General features: G+C 44.3%; 1 protein-coding gene across 1 annotated transcript in view; it reads right to left on the bottom strand.

Moving 5' to 3' along the window:
- Positions 1-6,395: 6,395 nt before the first annotated feature.
- Positions 6,396-27,939, bottom strand: part of CHPF (chondroitin polymerizing factor) — a 33,341-nt gene continuing 11,797 nt past the window's right edge. Inside the window, exon 4 of the mRNA XM_060261476.1 lies at positions 6,396-8,667. Within this exon, the coding sequence (XP_060117459.1) occupies positions 7,402-8,667 (1,266 nt within the window). The 3' untranslated portion in view covers positions 6,396-7,401. The remainder of the gene's footprint in view (positions 8,668-27,939) is intronic.

Below are 27,939 nucleotides of genomic sequence, written 5' to 3'. Positions count from 1 at the left end.
TTGCACCTGCTGGAATGGCCTTGGGTCAGCCATAGCTCTCGTAGGAATTGTCCTTGAAAAGGCAGCTGCTGTGAGAGCCCTCTCAGCCCCACCCACCTCACAGGGTGTCTGTTGTGGGGGAGGAAGGTAAAGGAGATTGTGAGCCGCTCTGAGACTCTTCGGAGTGGAGGGCGGAATATAAATCCAATATCTTCATCTACCTCACAGGGTGCCTGTTGTGGGCGGGGGGAGGAAGGTAAAGGAGATTGTGAGCCTCTCTGAGACTCTTCAGAATGGAGGGTGGGATATAAATCCAATATCTTCTTCTTCTTTAAAAACCACCAATATCCCTGTTCAATCCTGGGGCGGTGTCTGTTCCAAGTTTCATGAATTACAAATTATTATTTTTCTTTTAGAATAGTGTATCAGAATAATATTTTTATTGTATTTTAAAAGTGGGGGGGGGCATGTTAAAAAGTCAGGATACTCTTAGCATCTCCCCTCCCCTGGCCACCACTGCTGTGACCCAGGGCATCTGATTCAGGGTGCCTGACCTTCCTTCCTTCCTTCCCTCCCACCTACCACCCATGCCACTGCCACGGCTTGGGGCGCCGCAGGGGTGGAAGATCATGAGGTAGTAAAGCTGAGGCTGCAGGTGGGAGCTCTCATTCATTATGTATTTATCCTGCACATTCCCCTAGGTCTGCAAGGCATCATACACTGCCCAATTAATCAGTTTTCATTTTATTACCACAATAATCCTGTTGGGCAGGTTAGGCTGAGATGAAGCCACTGGGTTAGTCACTGGGTTATTTCTTCATCTTTTCTTTTCTTGAACAACTGTGCAGCAGCTATTTATGGAAATGCCTTTTTTTTTTAAAAAAAATGGCCCCACTTTTGTGCTTTTAAAAGGATGCAGCAGGGGTAACTTGGACATTTCTTACAATGCCCTTTTGCCTCTAGCTGCAGTTCACCTGAAGACATTTAAACAGGTGAAAATTTTCTTGGCATAGAGTTTAATGGTGGGGAAAATTACCTCATATTCTCTCCCCCAAGAAGGGGCTGAACACTATAACAGCCCTGGAGCAAGCAGAGAGAGAGATATTTGCTATAGCAGTACTGTCCCTTCTAGCTTTTGCTTAATGACTGGGGATTTGGGCTGCATTTCTGGATACCATGTTTTTTTTCATCCATTTATGTCTATGTCACTTCGATAGGCCATGCAGGCCTTTCGCAAAAGCCTATGTACCCTCCTTACTCAGAGTCAGAACAGTGGCCCATCTAACCCAGTACTCTCAGCTCTGACCAACCGGACCTCCTCAGGATCTTAGGCAAAGATTTTCCTCAGAATCCGGCACTTGCAATCTTCTGGAGATGACAGTGGTTGAACCAGACCTCACTGCACAGTATGTGCGCTCTAACATTGAACCGCAGCCACGTGTCGCCTCTCATGTGAAAGGCTTTGCTTTCTAATTATTAGCATGACAGACTTTGTTTCTACAAATTGTGCACGACATATAAAAATACATGGGAAAACTGTTTTGCTCCCTGCAGTTACCAGGGGTCCAAAGGAGGCTGCAGGAGTCCCAGGGGTTCAGATTCTTTCTAAGCAAGAGAAAGAGCATCACACAGAAACCGAAAATTGAAATGAAAAATTCAGAGTACCAAGCTGAGCTTCCACAGCGAGAGTTTTTCGTCACAATCCACAACATGTGAAAAATGTACTGGCGTGGCATGCAGCAGTGCAAAATCTACTTTTCAAAGTTGAAAAATCACCATAGCATCTAACCAGTCTCAACATTTCCTACTCACATCATAAGAAAATCTGGAACATACCTCTGGAGTGCAGCAAATAATTTGTTCAGAGGAGTATGTCCCATTAAGCCAATGGTCCTAAAACAGCTCTCCCTCTCACATGCCATTAACATCTCTAACCAAACAAACTTTTAAAATCTTATCAAAATGTGGTATAGTTGCAAACAAGACTTTATTTCAAGTCTCCCAATAGCAGCAAGAACAGCTATTGCCTCGACATGGAAATCTTAAGCTCCCTCTCTTGCTGGTTTGCCAAAATATGGGATACTTATTATGGAGAAAATTACTGACCACATTCAACAATCTGAAATTTGCCCCAGAAATACACTATTAATTGAAAAATGATTCCCATTTGTTGAATATTTTGCAACTCATGAACTCCAGCCATATAACTCAGAATATCTCAAATTACTCTAAACTTTCTTCACTTGGTATATCTTCTTTCCATCTTTATTGGTGCTGGTCATGGTCTAAACTTTTCATAAAGGAAAAGGTAGTCCTCTGTGCAAGCACTGAGTTGTTACCGACCCACGGGGTGATGTCACATCATGACGTTTTCTTGGCAGACTTTTTACAGGGTGGTTTGCCATTGCCTTCCCCAGTCATCTACACTTTCCCCCCAGCAAGCTGGGTATTCATTTTACCGACCTTGGAAGGATGGAAGGCGGAGTCAACCTTGAGCTGGCTACTTGAACCCAGCTTCCCCCAGGATTGAAATCAGGTTGTGAGCAGAGCTTGGACTGCAGTACTGCAGCTTACCATTCTGTGCCACGGGGCTCCTGAACTTTTCATAAACTTTAGATCAGGGGTCCTCAAACTTTTTAAATAGGGGGCCAGTTCACTGTCCCTCAGACTGTTGGAGGGCCGGACTGCCGTTGCTGTACAAGGCCGCGGGCCGTCAGTTCTCCGTCTTCTGCATCTCTCTCCTTTCCCCACACCACACACCCCGGCCTGGGAACTCACCTCACCTCGGTATCACCTCACACTCTGTCTCCGCCGCCTCAACCCAGTGCCGGAAGTGTGCGTTGCTAACGCGAGTTTAGGTCGAACGTCACTTCCGGTCTGATTTTGCCATAACCCGGTGGGCCGCATAAACGTCCTCAGTGGGCCGCATCTGGCCCGCGGGCCGTAGTTTGAGGACCCCTGCTTTAGATTATCATGGAGTGTATCCCTCACAGTACTAATTACTTCTATTGCTATTTATACTGGTTTTTGATTTACATAAATGCACAACTCTCTCATAATATATTATTTGTTTTTTTAAATTACTTGATCAATTTTCTTCTTCATACAAAATAATGTTACTATGTTTTTCTTAATCTATCTCTTGTTTACAACCGCTTATTACTTGGTTATATTCAATAGTCTTTACAGCACTATTAATTTATTATTGTTTCTTTGTATTGCTGTTTATTTTTATATTGAAAAAGTTCAATAAAAAGTTAATTACTAAAACTGCCAAAAAAATGTGGCATAGTCCAAATAGCATGAAAGTACACACCGTTTCTGCACTTTCTGATAGAAAGGGAGAAGGGATTGTAAAATGTCTGAATTGCCTGCACAATCCTGCCCCAATCTGTGTGTTTTGCTTTGGAATAGAAACTGGAAATTTAGCAAGGACTAGAGGTTTTGTGCTATTTTCACCCTGGTAGGAATTGAGAGTATTTTTTTTTTTTTTAGTGTGCTAAGGCAAAAGAAAGGCCTAGTTTAAAGAGAAGAAAAAGTGCAGTCAGGGAAAGATGGCTAAATATCTCATTCAGGAAGAAACAAAGCAGGGACATTTGGAGATTCTGCAAGGGGCCCTGAGGAACTAATGAAACAAGAGGAAGAGAAAGAGGCATTTTGGATACAATGGGAAGCAAGTGATAAAAGACGTACTCCATAAGCTCATTGCATAACCTAAGGAGGTAATATTTAAGGAGGATCTTAAGGAGGCCGATTCCTATGCATATTTACCTAGGCAGTGATAATGGAAGTCTTCACAGTACTTTGAAAGAGATCTCTAGCCAGGTACATCAATCCATGAAGCAGCTCAATTCTTGGAAACTGTTGCATTGCCTAGGAAGAGACACCGGTATGTATGATAAAACCGTGTTCAGAAGACATCCCTCTTGAGAAAGTCTTTCTGGGTGCCAACGGTATTTAGTACAAGTTTGAGACTACTCCCCACAGAGGGGAGTACAATATAAGTAGTTACTCTTGCTCTGGGCAAAGAGCAAGGTACCCAAGTTTGCAAACAGTCTGCACCTGGCCATTTTCCACACTTGCTGCATTGACAAAAGGCTACTTGTAGTTATCCATCTGTGAAGTGGGAGTTTTTGTGCCTTTAATTATAAGCTAAGATACCTAAGCTCCCAACCAGTAGAGAAAGAAGTCAGTTGCAAAGGGAACAGTGAAACACCTTTTTTAGTCCGTTGTTCCATATCTCTAACCAACACAGTTAACTACTTGGTCTGGAATATTCTACCAACCAACATCTCTATGGCAAAGGCCAAGTTTATAATTTCCCATCCAAACCTGCCTCCTCCCACATGATTATATCTCGTCTTACAACCCATTCCTTCTCAGCATCTCCATCTTTTTCTCTTGGTACCAGCCATTAATCCTTTTCCGTACTCAGCTAGACCACTGTAATTCTCATCTCGCTAGACTTTTGTACCATATTCTGTTCTTGTAGAAAATCTTACTGCTCTTCTCATCATTGCTGCTATCATGCCACATTCTCTACTTAAGTATTTTCACTGCTACTTTTGATCCCTTCTTTTCTATCTTTGTACAGTCTTTCACTCACCCTGTTCTACACAAACTATACAAACAAGTCACCATGCTTCCTTTACCTACTAGAAGAATAGTGCAGGAAGAAGTGCTTAGGTGTGTAGGAAACAGCGCATGGGAAAACTTTTTCTAGATTCGTTTCTGCTTAGATTAATAAACTCTTTCCTCTACTCCATTTATCTTCAAGGAGCCCCCCTCGCATAGCTCAATAGTTATTATTAAATGTGCACTTCTGACAAAGTGGAGGAAAGTAACTTGGAGCATAATTTGGAATGGAGAAGCAGTAGGAGAGAAAGGGATAAACATCCCCATTTCTCCCTCCCCTGTTTATCTATTTCAAATCCTCCTAAAATCAAAGCATTTCCTTAGGAAAATCAGAGAATCCATGTCTTCATAAAACATACAGTTCTGACTTGAGTGTGTACCCTAGAATATGTAGGTGTATCAGTAGGTGTATCAGATTTTCATTTGTTTTTGCATCTTGTTTTCCATCCAGCTGGGATGGGATGACATTTTCAGGAACTGTACCACTCAATCAAGAAATATTTCCTGTCAAAATTCAGATTTACAGGAAATTAAATTTGAAGAGGCCTGCATTTGGCTTTCCCAAAAAACTAGGCACAGAGGTTTACATCTGGCACTTCAAGGATGCACACCGAGTTGCGAGGAAGATATCTGGCTTTTCTTAAGAAAGGAGGGTGACATGGCAGAGCCACCACGACTGCCTTGATCTTAGGCACACCTTCTCATCTCTTGCTCACTGTTCAGTAAGTAAGAGCAATACTGGAATAATAGTGCTTGATTAAATCGCTTTAAGCAGGCATACGTACTGCAATAAGCGGCTGACAGACTTGTTAATCTGTGTGTACCAGAACTTGGTATGGCTTGAAGAATAACCAGGGCCGCAGCCATTAAACTCCCATGGTACAGCTCACAGTGTGGGTAAGAGGAAAGAAGGAACAATTAAATTCAATACACAAAATCTGCAAAAAAAATATTAAAACAGACTATGATCCCTTTCTCACAGAGGCTTATTTTACTGAAACCAGAATATGATCATCTTTATGTGGGCTGACTGAGCATATGTGGAAGTGTTAATGTCTGTTTTAAAACAGTATCTTATCGCACAGTTCCCTGCCTTCGGCCTTTGAAAAGGAGGCGGCTACAAATTCCCAGATAAACAATAAGGAGTGGTCACTGTAGCCCCGTAGAGCACGAGCCATGCTTGTACAAGGCCAATGGGCACAAAGGAGGGAAGACTGCTTAGAATGCTGTTGTTCAAACAGGATGAGGGGAAGGTCAGAGGTCTGCCATGGAAGGGAGAAATCAAAGAAACAACCCCATCCAATTAATGGAAATTTTCCATGGGATTTAAGTCCTTTGCTCTCTAGCTTTGTTTTCAAGATCCTCAGCACACTTGCCTCTCATTTCTTTACTAGCCAGCTATACGAATACTTTGTAAAGATCACCACTGCCACGGAACTGATCTTCAACGTATCATATAGCAGTTGCACTGTCAAAAGTTCTGTGATGGATTCCTCCTCCATTGGGAGTTTAAAAGTGTATGAACATTTTATACCATGAAAGTGGAACAGCTCGTATTTGCAGGCAGCGGTCAGTTTGTAATCCATTAAAGATAAGAGATTTGTTCTAAGATTTTCCTAGCATGTGGCTGTACAGCTAAGAGGTTTATTCTACAGTTACTTGTTTTTCGCTCTTTAAAAAGGATACCACACTAGCTTCCCCCAAGTTCTAATATACGTAAAACTCCCACTGTCTTTCCCCAAATCATGTCTGCACATCAAGAAATCACAGCCAAACGCCTCGTGCGTCACTTCAGTTTATTAAAGTGTAAAACAAAATTTTGTTACCAATCTCATGTTAAATATAAACCCACTGGAGAGCCATGCTCCACGTCCAGCCCTCCCCCACAATTCTGGGTTTTGCCCTCCATGGTCACAGCACCAGGCTGACCAACATCATACATTCTGCTGAAGACTTCTAGGAGACTACACATGGCAGCAAGGTAGGCTATCCACATACCTTCAGCCCTGCAGGCAGCATACATGGGAGGCAGCCCCAGAAATATGATTTTTCCCACAATACCAGATCCAGCCTGGCAATATAGGCAGCTTGACTCTCGTCCGTTCTGTGCCACCCTCTTAACCCCGCCCCAAAATACTAATCTGAGGCCAAAGCAGCCTGGGTCATGGTTTCCAAGGGAAGCGTCTCAGAGCAACAAAAAACAACAGGAAACCCTCTGTCCTCCCCGCCTCAAAATGAGTTACTTCATACTCAGATCTGGAGTGTTCATTAAGTCAGCACCAAAGCTGCAGCCACAGGAATGAGCAATGTTCCTTACAGGAAAGAAATTCTCTCACTCCCTTTCCTCTCCCAGGATCCAACTCCCCAGAGCCTCCTTTACTTCTGCCCACCCCACTAACCCTTCCTGCTGCTTATCCAGAAGGCCCCTTTAAGAGCCCAGGAACACCAAAGGCAGGACCTGCAGCAACGAGCAGTTCAAGGAAGCAAGTCTCAGGGCAGGTCCTGCCTGCCCCTTCGTTGGGGCTTGCGGTTGGCCAATCCTGCTGCAGCGGGAAAGAAAGGACCTGGGCTCCATGCTACGGGAACAGAGCAAGGCAGAAAACGGAGCTAGAACCGATGCATCAATTCCCGTTTACATCTACTGTCCACAATGCAGCCCGTGAGGCCAGTCACAACTACACCTTGGTTCCAAGCTTGAAGAGTCATTTTCAGCTCCCCTCTGCTACTACAGGAAGCAAGCGCAGGGGGAGGTTGAAGCAGGCTGGCCCTGGCTTCCGTTTCCAGGGCTCACGTGCTATTGCCTTGCTCCTGCTCAAAGAGCACCATGGCCAGCTGGGCACGGGAGCCCAGGCCCTCCAAGCTGCTCTGCACACAACGGTGATATTGCTCCTCACTCAGCCGGGGGTTGCAGCTGTGTGGCCTGTACTTCTGGAGAAGGGCAGGTTCTACAGCACGGAAGACGTGCAGGTTAGAATACTTGACAAATAGATCATACATGTCCATGGTCTCCAAGATATCCTCGTTATCCTGCGCGTCAGACGCCATGCGCGTGCGGGCTGCCATGTAGTCTGCATTGTAGAAGCAAGCTTCATTGAAAGCATCACGGTCAAAGTGGCCAGCGTCACGTACCAGATCCAAGCTAGAAAGAGGAGAGGGTTGGTTGTGGAAAGCAATGGTGGGATTGTAGCCCTGAAAGTGGATGGGGAAGAAGACCTGCCAGCTATTAATGGTGTTCATGCGGCAACGGTTGAGGAACTCTGTTGTGACCTCTGTGCTCACCCCTGCCACAAAGAAGAGCGTGTCCACAGGGTGCTTCTTGGAGATTATATCCATAACCTTGATCTGAGAAGGTGCGTCTGTCTTGACACTGATCCAGGGGATCTTCACTTGGGTATACCGTCGCTCATATTCTGCGATACGGGCTTTCACTGCCCCAAAGACATCATTCTGAGACACTTGTTGAGCTTCAAAGGGATCATAGATGAAAAGAAAAGTGAGCACAGCATTCTCAGCATTCTCAAAGGCTGCTGTAGCATAGACCTCTAGAAAGCGTGCAGCATAGTCCCGCTCTGGGGCAGTTAGTGGAAGGATGACATTAACTCGGCTTGCCTCAGTCACGTAGGGCATAGGGATGATCTCAACCTCACTAAGTGGGCGCAGCAGATGCACCCTCTTGGCCAGTGAACGGCTGTACCCCTTTTGAGTCACCATCTCCAGCTGCAGATCCAGAGTGTACTCCATGCCTCGTGTAGGATCAAAGCGGCGGTACCCATTCAGCAACTGCTGCTTGCGCACGTGTAGGACTGGCTGGTATCGGTGGTTCAGTTCTTCTACAGCTGCCGCAACCACATCTGCCACGTCAACTGCATCTGCTCCTCGGAGCTCACACTTCGGAGCTCCATCCACACAGGCAAAGGCTGCCTCTTCAGTAAAGTAATCCCAACGCAGCACCTCAAAGCGAGTCTTTGGTTGGAAAGGGGGTGCGATGCCAATGGGCCACGTGGCACTCAACTCACCATCTGCAGACAGACTGCTGGTATTCTGAATCTCCAGCTGTAGGGACAGAAAGCATAACAGGGTCAATGTAGGTTCAGCAAAACCTTTTAGCAGAGTTCAAAAGGATGCAAATGGAACCAGTTTGGTACAGTGCTTAAGTGCACGGACTCTTATCTGGGAGAACCAGGTTTGATTCTCCACTTGCAACTGCTGGAATGGCCTTGGGTCAGCCATAGCTATTGCAGAACTGCCCTTGAAAGGAGAGCTCTCTCAGCCCCACCTACCTCACACGGTGTCTGTTGGGGGGGGGGTTTAGATTGTAAGCCTCTCTGAGACTCAGAGTATGGGGGGGGAGTTTAAATCCACTATTCAGGGGTGGCCAATGGTAGCTCTCCATATGTTTTTTGCCTACAACTCCCATCAGCCCCAGCCAGCATGGCCAATGGCTGGGGCTGATGGGAGTTGTAGGAAACAAACATCTGGAGAGCTACCGTTGGCCACCCCTGCACTATCTTCTTCTAGGAACAGAGACACTGAGACCTCACATTATCTCCATGATAAAGAGCAATTCCTACTAAGAGGCTTAGTTCAAACATTGTTCCCCCCACAAAAAAAAGTTTATTTAAACTATGGTTAGTGTGGCTGTAAAAATGCAGACTGCTTCATTATGTTGAGTTAGAGCCTATCAAATCAGGATCTGTACTTATTAACTACTGTGGGAGAAAAATTTCCCAGCACCTGGAGGGGCTTTTCTCTCTCTTTCTCTGTTCAGCCACCGCCGCCACCACCTGGCCTTTGTAGGAATTGCCCACTGGGAGGTCCAGAACTTCTGTTCCCAGTTCCAAGGCCCCCTGCCTCTGTGTCTTCTGCTAACTAGCATCTGGTTATCATAGGGATGGCTTACTGCCTTATGTGCCACCGAGGGAGCAACCCCTGTCCCTCCCCTATCTCCTGATGCTCCTTTCAAAATAGAACGTCCAAGAAGATGGAGATCTATGTGCTACAGAGAACCACAATCAGCGCCAAAAGTAATAAAGCATTTATTAGCAAGAAAACGTCCACAAGCATATCCTCAGCACACCAGAGTGAAAAAGGGATTCAAAAGAAAAAGGGTAAAATGTAATCCCTATGTTCCTCCCAATAGACTCCTTAACTTAGAAAGTTACGGATGTTCTAATCTAAAGGGTTTCTATTATCTTGATGCCTCTTTCTCACTCCCAGGAGTTTTATCAGTTTTCTTCCTACTCCCACTGACCAGGTCAGGCAGGTCAAAGAAACATCTCCTGAAGTTAGCAGGAATTTTTTCCTGAAGTTTTTCTGTACTTAATACCTCCAAATCTCTGTTCCCTGCTAGATGGGGGGGGGGGTGTGTGTGGAGACTGAACATCCCATTGTCTCTCACTAAAGAAGGGGTGGCCAAACTCACTTAATGTAGGAGCCACATAGAATAAACATCAGATGTTTGAGAGCTGCAAGACATGAGTGTCAGATGTTTGAGGGAAGGAAGGAAAACAGATGGGAGAGAGAAGAGGGAGAGGTGGAAGGAAAGCAACTTTAACTTTAAATGCATTCTCCAAGCCGTTGGCAGGACAGTGGGGGCTTTGAGAAGTGATTTAGAGAGAGAAGTGCCTTCTCCAAGCCGGCTGATGGTGCAATGGGTGCTTTGAAAGCCACACAATGTGTGTGAGAGAGCCACATGTGGCTCCTGAGCCACCGTTTGGCCACCCCTGCACTAGAGCATTAGCAATTCTCAAAGGGTGGCTGAAGTGAGGTAAGAAAACCACTGAAATCACTTTCTCTCTCCTGCTTGTTCTCTGCCAAGACAGAGAAATTTTTTTTTAAACTCAAGGAGAAAGTTTTGCTCAATTCAAACCTACAAAGAAAAAAAATGTATGTCTTCACAACTACAATTCGCTGTCACTATGGTTTCGTATGTCTGAATGACGTTCTCTGGTGACAACTTCCAAAGCAGCAATGAAGCTAGTATTTGTTGAGCAAGCCAGGATTTCAGTGATTATCAGCGCCCTGAATCTTCATAAACACTACCAACGGTTAAACTAAACCAGGGGTTCACATTATGTCTCATCAGAGCCTTCAAGGACATGTATGCACATGCACACACATCCAAGCTTCCCCATTCAGAGATTTAGGCCCTTTAGAGAGCCAGTTTGGTGTAGTGGTTAAGTGTGCGGACGGACATGTTATCTGGGTTTGATTCCCCATTCCTCCACTTACAGCTGCTGGAATGGCTTGGGTTAGCCATAGCTATCGCTATGTTGTTCTTGAAAGGGCAGCTGCTGTGAAAGCCCTCTCAGCCCCACCCACCTCACATGGTGTCTGTTGTGAGGGGAGAAGATAGAGGAGATTGCAAGCCGCTCTGAGTCTTTGATTCAGAGAGAACGGTGGGGTATAAATCTGTGGTCTTCTTCTTTATGAGCTCTCCCCTATTGTGTGAATACACTACCCCTGATAATTGTTACATGGCACTTCCAATTTGCAAAAAGGCCTGACCTCAGCACAACAGGACTGAATGACAGATTACTGTTGTTGCTATTTATTTATTTAATTTCTCTCCCACTTTAGCTATAGCAGGTCTCTTAAGGTGGCTACTGTTTCAAAAACGCAAAATTAACTTCTTCCCTCTCTGTCATTCCCAATACATTGTCTCAGATGGAGAGTTCAGGCTGGCAGTCACTTGTTCAATGCAAATCAATGCCCTTTTCTCCTTAACCTCCAAAGAGAAGCAGGGAAGTTCCAGTGCCGACCTGTCTTAAACGTTGCTCTGTTGGTGAGGTTGTTTTTCACAAATTTGAAAGAGAAAGGCTTAAAGACAAGAACCCCACCTCCTGCCGGCCACATGCTCACTCCACAGCAAAAGCAACTTCTTCAGTGCAGATATCCCAGTTCAAGGTTGCTCTCTGTCATCTTCTAGACCACATCAGCTAGTACTCAACACAGCCTAGACATGTGAGACACCAGGGGTTCTTTGTGTTTCCCCTCCCCCAGCCTAATTTTTCCAACAGAAAAATTAGAAAAACTGGAAAGTGAAAGAAACCTGTGAAATGTTTCTTTTGGAATGCATGAAATAGTTTTTAATACAAGGATTTACTCACCCAAAACGTGTGGTATAAGAAGTTTTACTGTAAGACAACTGGCCACAATAGAGAATTATAATTCTTGCATATAGTGTAACCAAGTATAACATTTTCAAGGATATTCTTATTGTTTAAATGTGACCAATTTTGTCCACAATGAATGCACTATTGTGCATGATCATACCCTACTGAATACTTCAATGTTATGACGTTTAACTCACAATCCAAATATGCTGTTAGCCTTAATATGACCATATGAGACTACTTCTGTCCAAACAACATGCTGGCATTTACTACATAATTATGAAGCAACTTATGCCTGTGTCTCTGTAGTACTGGGCACATTGACACTTTTGCTTGTAAACAACCCCAAGGCATTTACACTTTTCAATTTCCTCCTAGAGAATTCTTCCCCATGGCCTCACATTTTCTGGAAATTTTACATCTTTAATCCTGCCCCTCAAGTTTCCCAGCATGCATGTAACACACACACTCATGTACCTCTCTTTGGGATAGCTACATGAATGCAAGCTTAGATATTCGTGGGTGCCTAAGCTGGCATCCCACCAAGACCCCCTAAATAGACGAAGGGCTCATTACATCCATGATCAGCACTAAGCTTTACTGCACTAGTCTCTCTACCATCGTAACTACTCCAAAGTAAATGTGCTTGAGAATATGGAAAGCTCAGTCCAACAGAAAGCACCACACTGCACTGCAGAAACCCACCACTCCAGTGTATGTATTAATGCAAGCTGCAAACTGCCTATACAGGCATGGCTGGAACTTCTACCCAACTGAACTAGAGTCTTATCAGCAGAATGATGAACAGGAAAGTCAGAGGGCAACACTGTATGACATTACACTATCTTACCATCTGGTGGCAGCATGGCCCTGTAGCCATGGCGAATGGGTGGGAGTAGACGAGGCAGGCAGCCAACTCTGATGCCACCTCGTCTACAGGGCGCCTTCACGTGCCCTCTCCCACTGCTCCACCACTCTTGCAGACCCAGGAAGCTGAGAGAGACGGGGCCGCACGCCAGTGTGTGTTCCCCTCCAAGCCCGGCTTCCTGTCTGGGCTCTGAGGAGAGCAGCCTCACTCCCGGTTACCTCACCTGCAAGGAGAGACAGCCTCGGAGCAAGGCACAGCGGCCCTGTGGCTCCTTTCATCCACCCGGCACTCAGTGGATGAAGGAGGTGGCGTGGCCTTGCTCCCAGCTACCTCCCCTGCAAGGAGAGACAGTCTCGGAGCTAGGCACAGCAGCCCCACCGCCACCGCTTTCACTGCTAGGCACCCAGGCGGACAAAGAAGGAAGCACAGTCTCACTCCTAGCTGCCTCCCCCGCAAGGGGAGACAGCCTCAGAGCGAGGCGCAGCATCCTTGCAGCCCCTTTCATCCACCCAGAACCTGAAAGGGGTGGTGCACCCTCGCTCCGACCCCCATGGAGGGGGGCCCAGGCATGGGGGCAGCAACAAACCCAGCACCACCCCTGCCCGTAGCAGTAGCTATATTATTAAGCTTTTCTTGATGAGTCTTCAAATTAGTCAGAGCTAAAGCACTTTTAACTGTCCGTGAATTTTATTTGCTTCAAATATTTTCATCTTAGTTAGTTGGAACTAGTTATAGAAAAAACTAGGCTTAAGTTTGAGATTGGCCTTCTTATCTTGCTTCATCAGATGTATTTCATATCCACCAGCAGATTAGCTCATATGTTGCTTATCTAGTTAAGAACCAATCACACGACCATAACATCACACGACTATGCTATCTGATCAGCATTAACGTTGCTTATCTTATTAGTTATGAACCAATCACTTTTTGAAATAATAATAATCATATCGCATCGTGTGTAGAATAGTCAGGAGCTCCAAAGATTGTCAGGCAGCCAGAAGTTCTAGCTCTTTCGGCATTATGCGCCACTAGGTGGCGAGCCTGACTTGCCTTTAAGGCAAGAGACATTTCAGAGGTGGTTTGCCATTGCCTACCTCTGTGACACAACCCTTGTATTTCTTCGAGGTCAAGACTGCCGCTGCTTAACTTATGAGATCGGACAAGAGCAGGCTATCTAGGTCAGGGCTTCTTTTAGAAAAATAATATCACATGGTTATGATAGAATGGCTCAGAGCAGGGGTGTTGAGCTGATTTGGGACCTGGCAACAGTGATCCATGCAACGGTCACCTCGAGACTAGATTACTGTAATGCCCTCTACATGGGGCTGCCTCTGTGCCGAACCCGGAAGCTGCAGCTAGTGCAGAACGCGGCTGCTAGACTGCTGCTGGGGCTCCCAAAGTGGGAGCACATACAGCCGGGGCTGCGTGAACTGCACTGGCTTCCAGTTATATACCGGATTCGTTACAAAGTGCTGGTCATTACCTTTAAAGCCCTATATGGCCGAGGACCTGCCTACCTTAGGGACCGTTTCTCCCCGCACAAACCCCAGAGAGCACTGAGGTCAGCAGGGAAGAACCTGCTGACTATCCCCGGGCCAAAAGTAAGTAAGTAAGTAAGTAAAATTTTATTTATATCCCGCCCTCCCCCGCCAAGCAGGCTCAGGGCGGCTAAAAGAGGCAAAACTCCAGAGTTCCCGCACTCGGGCTTTCTCTGTCATGGCTCCACAGCTGTGGAATCAGCTTCCAGAAGAGATGCGGGCCCTGCGGGACTTTGAACAGTTCCGCAGGGTCTGCAAGACCATCCTGTTCCGAATGGCCTTCACTGAGTAGAACTGCTAAGTAAAACTTGCCATCTGGGTAATAGCACAAAAATATTAATTTTATTGTTTCTAGAATTTTAAATAATTTTAATTGTAGTTAAAATGTTATATTATACAATGTATGTATTGAATTCTTGTTGTTAGCCGCCCTGAGCCTGCTTCGGCGGGGAGGGTGGGATACAAATAAAATGTGATGATGATTTGTTATGAGGGCCAGATTTGACATAAATGAAACCTTGTTGGGCCAGGCTATGTGTGTCATAAAATGTAATGCCAGGTAGAAGAGATAAAAATTCAAGTAGAACATGATTAAAGCATTAGCATTCATTGGTCTTAAAGATGCTTTCTTTGTATCTCTCCAATGGGATCCAGCAAACTGGGCAAAGGAAGCTCTGGCACTTCCCTTCCTTCCCCAGGGGACCAGGAGGGGGAGGAGCCTCACCCAATAAAAGGAAGAGAGGCAGGCTCAGTAGCTTTGCTGTGTGATTGAGAGAGCCTGGCAAAGCAAGCTATCCCTCCCACCCTTCCTCCCCAAAAGAGGAGCCTCAGCAAATGAAGAAAAGAGATGCTGTAGTTTCTGTGTGATTAAGCAAGCCTGGCAAAGCAAGCTGTAAAGCATTAAAATAAATATTTTGAATCTGATGCATAGTTTTGAGAACCTTAGCGTAAAGGCTTAAGTTGTTTATATGTGCATCTCTTGATAAAGATATTTATCGAAACAGGAAGTATAACGATTGAAATTCCGTTGAGAACCAACTTTATGCATATTTGGAGAATTTATATTCACAGTACTCTTGAATGTTGAATATTCTTTACATATTCCTTGGAAGCCTAGAATTGTATTGATAACTTGGTTGTTTGGTTTGTGTAATTTTGACAGTTGTATTTATTGGCAACAGTGTATGTTACAACATTTTGACTTTTTTGCTATATGTATTTCTAGTGTTTTGTATATTTTTCATGTTTTTGTGTAATTAAGTGCATTGTTTTCATTGAACAAGGGAGATATCTGGTGTGTTTTGGTTGTGATGAAGGAAGCAAGAGAGAGGGAGAAGGAAGCAGATGACGGCCAGTTGCTCAGGACCTCCAGGGGCCTGACTTGGTCCCCGGGCGAATGTTTGACAGCGCTAGTTTAGAGAGAAGAACTGATGTTTTTTCTATAAATATGTATTCCTGTGACAAACAAATCTGATTTCTCTGGATGAAGGTCTCAAAAGGAGAACGGGTGATTAATTTCTGTGGGTAAGTCGGGTTTATTTGATTATCCCTAAAAGCAGTGAGACAGCTGAAACATGTGCTTTTAAAAACTATTACTTGCTAAAAGCAATTATAGGTACTTTGATCATTTTAGCATTTATTTTCACAATAACTGTAGGGTTCACTTTCTCATGCTTGTATTTCATTGTGTCCAGTCCACTAAAGAAAACTTCATATCTAAAAAAAAAAAAAGTTAAAAGTTTCTGTAGATGTGTGCTAATCAGCCTTTAATATGATAAATCCAGGAGAACCCCATTGCTGAACATTTTGTGGAGGCAGAGCCCTTGGAAATGTCAGTTCAGGTTCTCTGACTGGATACAGGAGGGAATCTCACACTATAGCCCTACAGTATGATGCTAACTCAGGATCTTGTACCCATGTAGTGATTTACACTATGAAGCAGACATTCTCACACTACGGGTCACATGTTCATCTGAAAATGTACACAGATTTCTTAACATGAACCAACCTGCACATATGGAAATCGTTACTCCGGCCATCTAGAAGTTTACAATTTTAAAGAGTAGCTCTACCAAATCATGGCAGGAAACTGAGGCCTTGAAAATACTTCTGGAGGCTAGAAAGTTATACCAAGCCACAGCTATTTCTTTTCTAAGGGTGTGGTCACAAAGAGCAACCACAGGGTCAGTTTTGGGGTATGCAATTCAGCATTCCAACATCCTCAGGAGTTTTATTCTTTTTTCCCTAAGTTCAGCTTTTTGTCCTATACATCAATGAAAACAAAGCAGACAACATTTGTTGTACACACATACATACCTTTCCAATATCCAATCCTCTTTAGAAAACCACTTCCATGAGCAATGAATAAATTAAGCATGCCTCTCTATTAATTGTGCGCATTTTATTTTCAGCGCAGAAAGTTGGGTATGATACCTAAGTCTTACACTGAGCTAAAGTGGTGAGAACTGCAAGACAAGGAAGAAGAAGAAGATATTGGATCTATATCCCGCCCTCCACTCCGAAGAGTCTCAGAGCGGCTCACAATCTTCTTTACCTTTCTCCCCCACAACAGACACCCTGTGAGGTGGGTGGGGCTGGAGAGGGCTCTCCCAGCAGCTGCCCTTTCAAGGACAACCTCTGCCAGAGCTATGGCTGACCCAAGGCCATGCTAGCAGGTGCAAAACCTGGTTCTCCCAGATAACAGTCCGCACACTTAACCACTACACCAAACTGGCAAGGAAGGGTATTCAGCCACTTGACACCTTTGCCCAAAAGACTGACCCTACAATAAGCAACGGACCAGATGTATGTGCGATCAGTGAAATGAACAGGATTTGTGATGGTAATATAAAAAATTATGCATCATTGCACACATCATTTGCCTATAAGCCTGGTCCCTCAGAGCTAGTAGAGATTGTGCCACCTCTATGCTGCAAAGGCCATCACCACCCCTTTTAGGACTGAAGGCTCCAGTCATGAAAATTAAATAGGCCTCCTCTCCTTTCATCAAATCCCATCGAGAACTTCCTGGCTACAGGTTCTTAGGCTCAGTAATCATTAATGCCCAAGTAACCTATTCATATGTCAAATTCTGACAGCGAATACCCTCTAGAACAGGGGTGTCGACCTCATTTGTTATGAGGGCCGGATGTGACATAAATAAGACCTTGTCAGGTCATAAGATGTAATGCCAGATAGTGGACATATAAACTGTATAAAAAGGGTGCAGACAATTTTTTTTTAACTTAAAACAGCACTCTTGCAATATTTTTGTTTTACAGTCTGATAAATGTCATCTCTTGCTATGAATTATTGCATCAAAAACTGCAGACAATGTCTGTGCTGTACCAATCTTGGATATGTTGTTCAAGTGTGCACATCTAAGTTGCAAACCTACTTTTGATTTATTGACATTCATTACAGAGATCTCATAGTCAATGCTTTGAGCCTCAGACCTAGAGGAAAACATGAAGCATCTGAGCATTGTGAGCTTTTGTACATAAGTTGCTTCATGTGCTGGTCAAGATTATGTGAAGGCACCCTGGCACAGACTAAGGACTATGTGCTTGTCTGCAAAACTATAGTCTTCTCCAAAAAAATAACTACAACTCCTATGTGGCAGTACAAGAACAGAGACAGCCATGTACAATGATTAGTATCAGCCTACTATCTGGGAAGTCTAAATTCAAGATGCCCAATCAAAGGAAAATGTGAAAGAAAAAATCAATGGAAATTTCCTGGGTAAACCTGGGCTAGACACACATACACTCAGCCTAATGCTAGCTTGTTATTTCTCTTCTAAATAGTTCACATACTTTCCTATTGAGAAAGACTGGAGGGCATGAATACAATGAAAAAGATGAGGGGGACCCAGCTGCACCCATAACAAGCCCAACTAATCTCCCCCCCCCCCCCCTCTGTAACAAGGCAAAAAGCTCATACTTCCAATAAAACCTTACTAGTCTTAACAGTGCTCTTTGTATTTCTCCCGATGGTGAGAACTGGGCAAAGGAAGCTCTGTCTTTTTCCTTCCTTCTCCCAGGACACAAGGAGAGGGAGAAGCCTCAGCCAGGAAGAAAGAGAGGCTGGGCTCAGTAGCTCTGCAGGGTGATTAATTGAGTCCGGCAAACTTAATCACCCAGCAGAGCTATAGAGCTAGGCTCTTTCATTGGCTGAGGTTCCTCCTCTTTCCTCCTCCCTTTGGGAAAAGGGAGGGGGAGAGGGAAGGAGCAAAGAAAGGCTGCTTTGCTGGCAGGCTGATCGCTGGGGAGAAACACAAAATGGCGACCGAACACAGCAGGCAAGGGAGAATGAAGCAGACAACAGCCAGTTGTTGGAGGGCCTGATTGAAGCCCTCTGCGGGCCGGATCCAGCCCACGGGCTGCATGTTTGACACCCCTGCTCTAGAACAAATTTATATGCCATGTTTCACGTTGTAGACAGTGATATAAAAAGAAATTAAACACCACATAGGTAGCTACTGAGGCAAGAACAAAGCAAGTGCCTTGTGGCACACTTAAGACTGTGTACATCTAGAGGTTGGTTCATGTTAAGACCCCACACTTAAGGGTTTCTGATTGCTTTTGTGTGATTTTTGCAGCAGCATCAAATAAGTTCCCATCAACCTAGGTTTGTTGTACAAATAGAGAACTATGCCATATTAGTCAGGAATTATTGTTCCTTGGGAAATCACAGCCCCCCCACACACATACAGCATTTATTGCCCCATAAGGAAAAAAAGACAAGGTACAAAAAGTGCCCTTTTATCTTTCTGCTTGACTGCCAAACTTCAGCCAACCCCAAGAAACCTTTCAGCACTCTACCATAGAATGAGGATCTGCCTTAGATTCCTGAGTGAAGAAAACTAAGTGCCAGCTTCATGAGATGGACCTAGAATCCCCCCTTGCAATCAAGACCAAATTCACATGTCCCATTTAAAGTTCATTTCAGACCCCCTTCAGTAGTTGCTCTGCATATCCAAGCTATAGAAAGGCAGTTCTAAATGTGCAAGTGTTGTGAGTGTGACATAAGGAGCAAAAACATAATTAGATATGCACCTGTATTATCATCTTATATTCTAATAGTGAAGTTGGCCAAATCTTTGCATCCTTAAATCCAGTGTCTGGAGCTGTGAATGGGCAAGACAGATCTTTCTACAATAATGGCAGAGACTCCACCTAGGGGTGACACATCCGCTAAATAGTCTGACTGTAGCAGCACCCTGAGATCTGGAGACACATACCTCAACTCTGGGTGTCCTAATTCCTTTCTGTTACTTTTACCTGGTATCATGATCCTGGGACAAGCGAGGCCTGCAGGCCCCAGGGAAGCCTGCTTAGGAGTTACTGAGAAAAGCCTACATCTCCCAGGATCCCCTCTGTCCCTCTGATTGGGTAGTGAGGGTTTTGGAGAGAAACAGGCCCAGAGAGGGGTGGGGCCTGGGAAGAGAATATAAAGGCCAAGCCCAGGAAGTGGGTGTTCTTTCCCCGGGAAGGCTTAGCCATACCATCCCATACCTTTAATGGCATAACAGTTGCAAATAAAAAAACACAGACTATAAAAATTTAAACATTGGAGATAAAAACAAAATGAAACCGAGCTTACAGATGCATTCATACATGGTTCAGATTTAAATTTAAGGATGTCAGTCAAAAATTTTGCCACAGCCTCGCTAACCTCCCCCTCAGTATCGTTCAATAAATAACAGGGTGGCAGAATAGACAAATCTGGGGAGAAAGAAAGCTTGCAAAATAAATCTTTACGGAGATTATGATCAAAGGAACAATCAGGCGATATATGCTGAATTGAGTCGGGAATATTCGCTCCACAGGAACAGCATCTGTCACCTAAAGGGACTTGATGATATCTCTCTTGTAAAACTTTGGAGGGAAACGCATTTAGTCTAGCCAACATAAATGCCCTGCGATGACTTGGAATGGTTAAGTCTGATAGATAATTGGGCATTTTGCGGCAGAAAGCATAAAGACCTAAGGAAGCTGGGGAGCAAATATAAGGGTCTGTTGGCCGTAGTTTCATTTCCTCCAACTCCCACAGTCTCAATTTAATACATCTGAAGATATATGACTCATCAGAAGTAAAAAAAATCATCAACTTCTATCCCCAACTGGTTAAGTTTGGGCATAAGCACTGCTGTCCAGGATGAAATATATGGGTCTCTTTTCATACACCCTCTGCTGTTGCTCTGGCTGTTGAGTCAGAGGTGGGGGGGTGAGCTTGAGCCTTTAATTTGCAAGGCTCATCCTTGCCAGAGGTGTGAGACTTTGGTGCAAGCCAAAGGACTCTTGGCCTGTGACTTTTAGCCTGGGGGTTCTGTAGAAAGATGGGTAGTTACTAACAAGTAGTTTCAAGTGGCAGTTGGTAGTGGGATTTGAAGATAAAGAAAATTTTGAAATGGATTGCAGTAGTATTGACATGTAAAGACTGTGGGATGTTTGTATTTCTACCTGACAGTAGCACAAATTACACTTGCAGCAAGTGTAAATTAGTGGCCCTGCTGGAGGAGAAGATACAGGGACTGGAGGCACGACTGTCTACACTGCAGTGTATAAAGGAAGGTGAGGATTTCTTGACAAAACGCATGAGGCGCCCATAAAAGGACAAGAGGAGGGAGAGGAAACGGTATCTCAGCAATTAGAAGAGAACCCAACACAGGAGGAGGGTTCCTGAAAAAATGTAATCCGAATGAGAAAGAAAATCAGGAGATGTTCTGAGCCTCTGCTGCTCAGCAATAGGTTCCAGGATCTCCCCACAGTAACTGATTCTGAACCATTGGGACAAGGACTACTTCCCCAGCCTCCACGAAGCTTGAAAAAAGTTTCTCAGGATCCTGTGGATAAGAAGCCTGGAGCTTCTGCTCCCCAATATAGGAAGAGGAAGGTGGTGGTGATTGGAGACTCCTTGCTCAGAGGGAGCCCAAAGTATGCCGACCAGACTTGTCATCCCGAGAGGTCTGCTGTCTGCTGGGTGCACGCATCCAGGATGTGACAGAAAGGATTGGAAGACTTATCAAGCCCACAGATTACTATTCTTTCTTGCTGATCCACGTGAGAACAAATGATACTGCTCATCATAGCCCTGAACATATTAGAAAAGACTATGTGGCTCTAGGTCAGAAGGTGAAGGAGCTGGGCACACAGGTTGTGTTCTCATCAGTGCTTCCTGTTGAAGGCTGTGGCTTAGGATGAGAAAGAAGAATACTTCAAATAAACAACTGGCTATGTCAATGGTGTCGTCAGGAAAGATTCAGATTTCTGGACCATGGATTATGCTTTCGAGATGGTGGTCTTCTACTGGGAGATGGTTTGCACCTTATAGCGGTAGGAAAAAGGGTGTTTGGTAACAGCCTTGCAAACATAATAAGGAGGGCTTTAAATTGTATGGGCGAGCTAGACAATAATTCAAAGCCTCATATGATGCCAGAAACTGGGGAGAAGAACATTAAAGATTTGCAGAGAGTGGCGCATACGCTAGATAATGTTAACATGCAGGTTTGTACGGAAACTAAACCCTTGGGATGTGTAAAACGTGGATTCCGATGTCTCTACACTAATGCACAGAGCATGGGAAACAAACAGGAGGAACTGGAAGTCCTAATAAAGGAAGGAGACCGACATAATAGGCCTTACTGAAACTTGGTAGGATGACAATCACAACTGGAATATTAGGATTCAGGGGTACAACTTATTTAAAAGGGACAGGCACATGACAAAGGGTGGAGACGCAGCAGTATATGTGAAGGAGGTATATACTTGTGAGGAAACATGTGAATCTGAGCATAGCAGCTCAGTTGAGAGTCTCTGGGTAAAAACAAAAGGAGTAAGATATAACAGTGATATTATTGTAGGGGTCTGCTATAGACCACCAAGCCAGGCAGAGGACTTGGATGAGATACTCCTACAACAGATTGCAAAGTTCTCCAAGAGAAGGGATGCAGTGATCATGGGAGATTTCAATTACCCAGACATCTGCTGGAAGCCCAACTCTACTAAAAATGAAAAATGACAACTTCCTTTTCCAGAAGGTGAAGATAGAAACAAGGGGATCTTCTATCTTGGATTTGATTCTCACCAACAAGAAAGAACTGATTGAAGAAGTGGAAATAGTCAGCATCCTGGGCAGTAGTGACCATGTGATTTTGGAATTTACAGTCTTAAGGAAGGGAAAAGCTATACGTAGTCAGACTTATAGGTTGGACTTCAGAAAGGCAAACTTCAATAAACTTAGAACTATGCTAGGTAAAATCCCATGGTCAGAAATACTTAGGAAGAAGGGGGTTCAAGAGAGGTGGGAGTTTCTTAAAAGCAAAATACTGAAAGCGCAATCACAGACGATTCCTATGAGAAGAAGTTGAGTTGGCTCCATAAACAGCTCTCTCAAGACTTGAGAAATAAAAAAGACTGCTTTAGGAATTGGAAGGAAGGCCTTATAACCAAGGATGAACATAAACAAATCACCAGTGCCTGTAGAGAAAAAGTTAGGAAAGCTAAAGCTCAGTATGAGCTTAGGCTGGCCAAAGATGCTAAAAGCAACAAAAAGGGTTCTTTTCTTATGTTCAGAGTAAGAAAAAGAGTAAGGACATGATAGGCCCATTGTGAGGGGAAGAAAGTGAAATTGTAACAGGTAATGAAGAGAGGGCGGAACTGCTGAATTCCTACTTTTCCTCAGTCTTCTCTTCTGAGGGAAACGGTGCTCAACATGGCAAAAACAAAACATATAATGAGGGTATGAAGTTCCAACCTAGGATCAGCATAGGGTTAGTACATAAACACCTAGTTTCTTTAAATGAAACTAAGTCCTCAGGGCCAGATGAATTGCATCCAGGGGATCTAAAAGAGCTTGCGGATGTAATTTCTGAGCCTCTGGCTATTATTTTTGAAAATTCTTGAAGAACAGGAGAGGTGTCGGAAGAGTGGAGGCGGGCAAATATTGTCCCCATCTTCAAGGGAAAAAAGAGGATCCGGGTAACTACCAATCCGTCAGCTTGACGTCTATACCTGGACAAGTTTTAGAACAAATCATCAAACAATCGGTCCTGGAACATTTAGAAAGAATGGATGTGATTACTAAGAGCCAGCATGGGTTTCTCAAGAACAAGTCATGTCAGACTAACCTGATCTCTTTTTTTTTTAAAAAGTGACTACCTTGCTGGATCAGGGGGATGCTGTAGACATCGTTTATCTTGATTTCAGTAAGGCTTTTGATAGTCCACATACTATCCTTGTTGACAAGTTGGTAAAATGTGGTTTGGATCCTGTTAACATTAGGTGGATCTGTAATTGGTTGATAGATCACACCCAAAGAATGCTTGTGAATGGTTCCTCATCCTCTTGGAGAGGAGTGACAAGTGGAGTGCCTCAAAGATCTGTCTTGGGACCTGTTTTGTTCAACATCTTTATCAATGATTTGGATGAAGGAATAGAGGGAATGCTTATTAAATACTAAATTGGGTGGGGTTGCGAACACAGAAGAAAACAGAAACAGGATACAGGATGACCTTGACAGGCTGGAAAACTAGGCTAAAATCAATAAAATGAATTTTAACAGGGATAAATGTAAAGTTCTGCATTTAGGGAGGAAAAACCCAATGCATGGTTATAGGATGGGTGAGACTTGTCTTAGCAGTAGTATGTGCGAAAAGGATCTAGGGGTCTTATTGGATAATATGCTGAACATGAGTCAACAGTGTGATGCAGTGGCTAAAAAGGCAAATGCAATTTTGGGCTGTATCAACAGAAGTATAGTGTCCAGATCACATGATGTGATGGTATCGCTTTGCTCTGGTAAGACCTCACCTGGAGTACTGTGTTCAGTTTTGGGCACCACATTTTAAGAAGGATATAGACAAGCTGGAACAGGTCCAGAGGAGGGTGACGAAGATGGTGAGGGGTCTGGAGACCGTCTTATGAAGAAAAGCTGAAAGAGCTGGGCACGTTTAGCCTGGAGAGGAGGCAGCTGGGAGGTGATATGATCACCATCTTCAAGTACCTGACGAGCTGTCATATAGAGGATGGTGTGGAATTGTTTCTGGACCCCAGAAGGTAGGACCAGAACCAATGGGTTGAAATTCAATCAAAAGAGTTTCCAGCTCAACATTAGGAAGAACTTCCTGACAATTAGAGTGGTTCCTCAGTGGAACAGGCTTCCTCATGAGGTGGTGGGCTCTCCTTCCCTGGAGGTTTTAGAACAGAGGCTAGATGGCCATCTGACAGCAATGCGGATCCTGTGAATTTAGGGGGAGGTGTCTGTGAGTTTCCTGCATTGTGCAGGGGGTTGGACTAGATGACCCTGGAGGTCCCTTCCAACTCTATGATTCTACTTTTAACCTGAAGACTTTGCTAGTTTCCCCAGGCTCCAGCTTTGGAGACATCAGCTGCAAAGCATCCCAAAATGTGCAATCTGCATTCAAAGCTTTTGTGCACAGACTGGAAGATATTTTTATTCAGTTCCCCCTGGGAAGCCCCACAGAGCAGTATGCCACTCAGCAGGAGAGGGGGGTAATGCAACAAAAAGGCAAAATCATTCTCCCTCACTAGCTCTGCCAATGCAAAGGGAGGCAGGGAAATTCCTGCTGATTCACCCCTTTTCAAGCAGCACTTAAGTGTTCCATGGCATACTGATCCTCAACAGAATCTTGTGGGGTACAGGGGGGAGTGCTGTAGGGGGGAAAATGCATAAAAATCACTTCCATAAACACATTTTTCACAGAAGCACCAAATACATCCAACGTTCCTCTCTTCTTCCTATTTCTTAAAGCGTTACTTTAATATGGATTTTCATTTTTAATTAGTTTAAAATGGATTTTCATTTCTATTACATATGTCATTCTATGTCATTTTTATGTAAAGCACGCCCCCAGTGCCAACTGGCAGGGGCACTATATAACTCATTTAAAAACTTATTATAACCCAAAGCACTAGACTCAAATATTAGTTTACAACAGCACAACGAAAAGAAAATTAAATGTGTAATGCTAATCTATGTCATTTAACACAGCTATTGAACAGCTGTATGCAGTAAGGTTCAGCATATTGCTATATTTCAAACACATTCCCAGATAGCTTTATAGTCTACAACTTTACCATAAACCAGAAGTTTAATATTACAGTACAGTGAAAAACAACAAAAGTAGTGCACAATTCTCAGTCCGTCACATGCAGAGTTGCAGGCTGTGAGCCAGGGTCCATTTTGCTAGACATTATTGCATCCAGCCATGCAAATAAGAATCAGATTATTGTCTGGACTCTGCTGGCATTTCAATAAAAGCACACCTTTTGCTGTTGAATGCCCTTTTTATTTATTGCACAAGCATGCAAATATATTGCCTTGTTCCCATCTACAGGGTTTTTGTTAAGCATTTCAAGGTAACCACTAAAAACAACGACGATAAGGATCAAATGGAAGTGCTCTGTAACGGGAAAACAGTTCACCAAAATTTCAGAAACCTTTTTTTGAGTCCAACTGGATCGCAGACCTTCGGGCATCTTAAACAACAGAGCTGTGATTTTGCAATCAGTTTAGGCAGTGGCTGTGCAAGGAGGGGGGGTTCAGCCCTTCCAGGGTTTTGCTTATCCAAAGAACAGAGATGATACTTATTTTAAAAAACCAGCAAAAGCAGGAGGGAAGGGGGTGCTGGGTTTGATGAGCAAAGCTGCGGCAAACTAAAAGTTAAGTACCTTCTCCATTCTCTATACGGCTCCACACTGAATCAGGGTCTTGTAAAGCTGTGATATTTTTTTTTTAAGATTGGGGGTGGGGGAATCAGATCACATATCTTAGCACCTTGTCTGCCTGTAGTTTCAGTTTTGCTAGCATGCCCTTTTACTTAATTTCCCCAGCAAAACTGGTATTTAGTAACGTCCTGCCCTAAATGAGTTCTCTCCGAACTAACTTGGAAGAAATGGTGATCAATGAGGGGTGAGGATACATAACTTTTCTTCAACCATTACTCCCTCCACTCCTGCAGAAAACATGAGGCTAGAATTGTAGCTGGGAAAGTGGCAGCCGCAAGAGAGAAGAGGTGAGCAATAAAAACCTTAAGCAGCACTCTCACCCCTTCTTGCCAATTTTCTTTCAAATACAGTACGGCACCCTCTCCAGCCAATCTGTAGTAGCAAAGTAGCAACCAGGGCTCCCAGTTCAGTATTTGTTGCTAAGTGTGCCGATCAATCTCCAGACACTGCCAACATAAGGACTACTGCAATCAAATCTAAGTCCTCCCTTCCTTTTTCTACTTAAAGAGCAGGGAGTGCTGAGGGAGGGAAACTGTGTGGATACTCTGTTATCTATTACATTTTTATCCTGCTCTTCCCCCAAGTAGCTCAGGGATGCACCTGTTGACTCTTGGCCTCCACTTTTTAACTGAGCTATTCTGAGAAACAGGGTGAAGTCAGGTGTAGACAATCCCTGCCTTGCATGCTGAAGAAAAAAATGCCAGACTAATTTGCTTGTTGCTCAAGGTGGTTCCCCGCTCAAGCAACAAGGCACTGCCAAGGTGCTGGCAGCATGGGACAGGCAACTGGTTGTCATCTCCCAGACCTGTACAGCTGCCATTCAAGTCTGAGGAGAGCCCCCAAGGTGCTAGTAGCAGTGGTGCAGCTCAGCTTGCTCCCAGTGTGTCTGGCCAAGTACAACTCTGCTTTTTTCCCCACAGGCCAATTTTGTTTGCGATAACGCCAACAACTTTACGCTAAACGGGGTGAAGGGGCACTTAGGTTAAAAAGGTCACCTAACTGTGGGAATTGAAACATGATGGAGGACATTAATTCATAGGGTCACCACAAGCCGGAAACGACTTGACAGCATTTAACATACAACTTTGGGAGGAGACAGAGATACATAAGCATTGGCTGGCTGGTGTAAATCTCATGGATGAGTTGGGATTTAAACTTGATTCTCCCTCGTCCTGATCTAACCACTATGCCACACTGGCTCTGTAGGCTTGTTATTTAGCAGGACTGACTCAGCTCTGGACACGAAAATGAGTCAGTTATCCTAGAAGTGATGGGCTTTAGTAGTCTGCCTTGACTGACTGACTTCCATTCAACTGGTCCGGGAAGATCAGAGCTGCCGGATCTGTTGTTTTTAACTGCAGTTGTCAAGCATGTGGGGGCCCCAATCATGTCCAGGACCATAAGGGGAGGGATTATTTAACTGCATTTTTAATAATATACTGTGAGTTTTCATTACAGAACTCACAGTGTTCTGATCTGTTTGGTCCTGAATGTAGCTCCAGGATGAAGCCTGGGATGTATTAGGAGCATTAGAATAATCCCCTCAGCTCATGTCCAGAGCCCTGTAGCTAAGAATTTTTTTCAGATGGGAACACCAGGGCACCACTCATTGAATTAAATGCTAGAAATTCGTAACTCTGTTTAGGATTTCACTTTAAGCAGCACAGATTATTCTCTCACACACACTCACTCACACACACACACACTCCCCCCCCCATTTCTCTCTCTCACATACACCCCTATTTTTGTCCCCCAACTACATTTGAGGGCCTGTTTGCCACAATATAATTGCAGTCCTCTGTTAAAAAGGTGTTGAAACTATCAACCCCAAGTCAAGCTGCATAATTAAAGCATTTGGTTTGAAATTAGCGCCTGCAAACATCCTCCCCCTGTCATATCCGGCTTCCCAGACCCACTCGTGGGCTGGAAAGCCACAATGCTGTTTGTCAAAACATCAAGAGAGAGAGAGAGGAGGGAAGCAGGGTGAGGGAGGGAGAAACAGGAAGAGCCAGTGACTGCCCACTGGGCCCAGGGTAAGGAGCTTAAGGGAAGAA

This window comes from Heteronotia binoei, chromosome 21, assembly GCF_032191835.1.
Source record: "Heteronotia binoei isolate CCM8104 ecotype False Entrance Well chromosome 21, APGP_CSIRO_Hbin_v1, whole genome shotgun sequence".
In the NCBI taxonomy this organism is placed as follows: Eukaryota; Metazoa; Chordata; class Lepidosauria; order Squamata; family Gekkonidae; genus Heteronotia; species Heteronotia binoei.
Note: the sequence above shows the minus strand (reverse complement) of the source record. Positions and strands in the feature narration are given on the sequence as shown.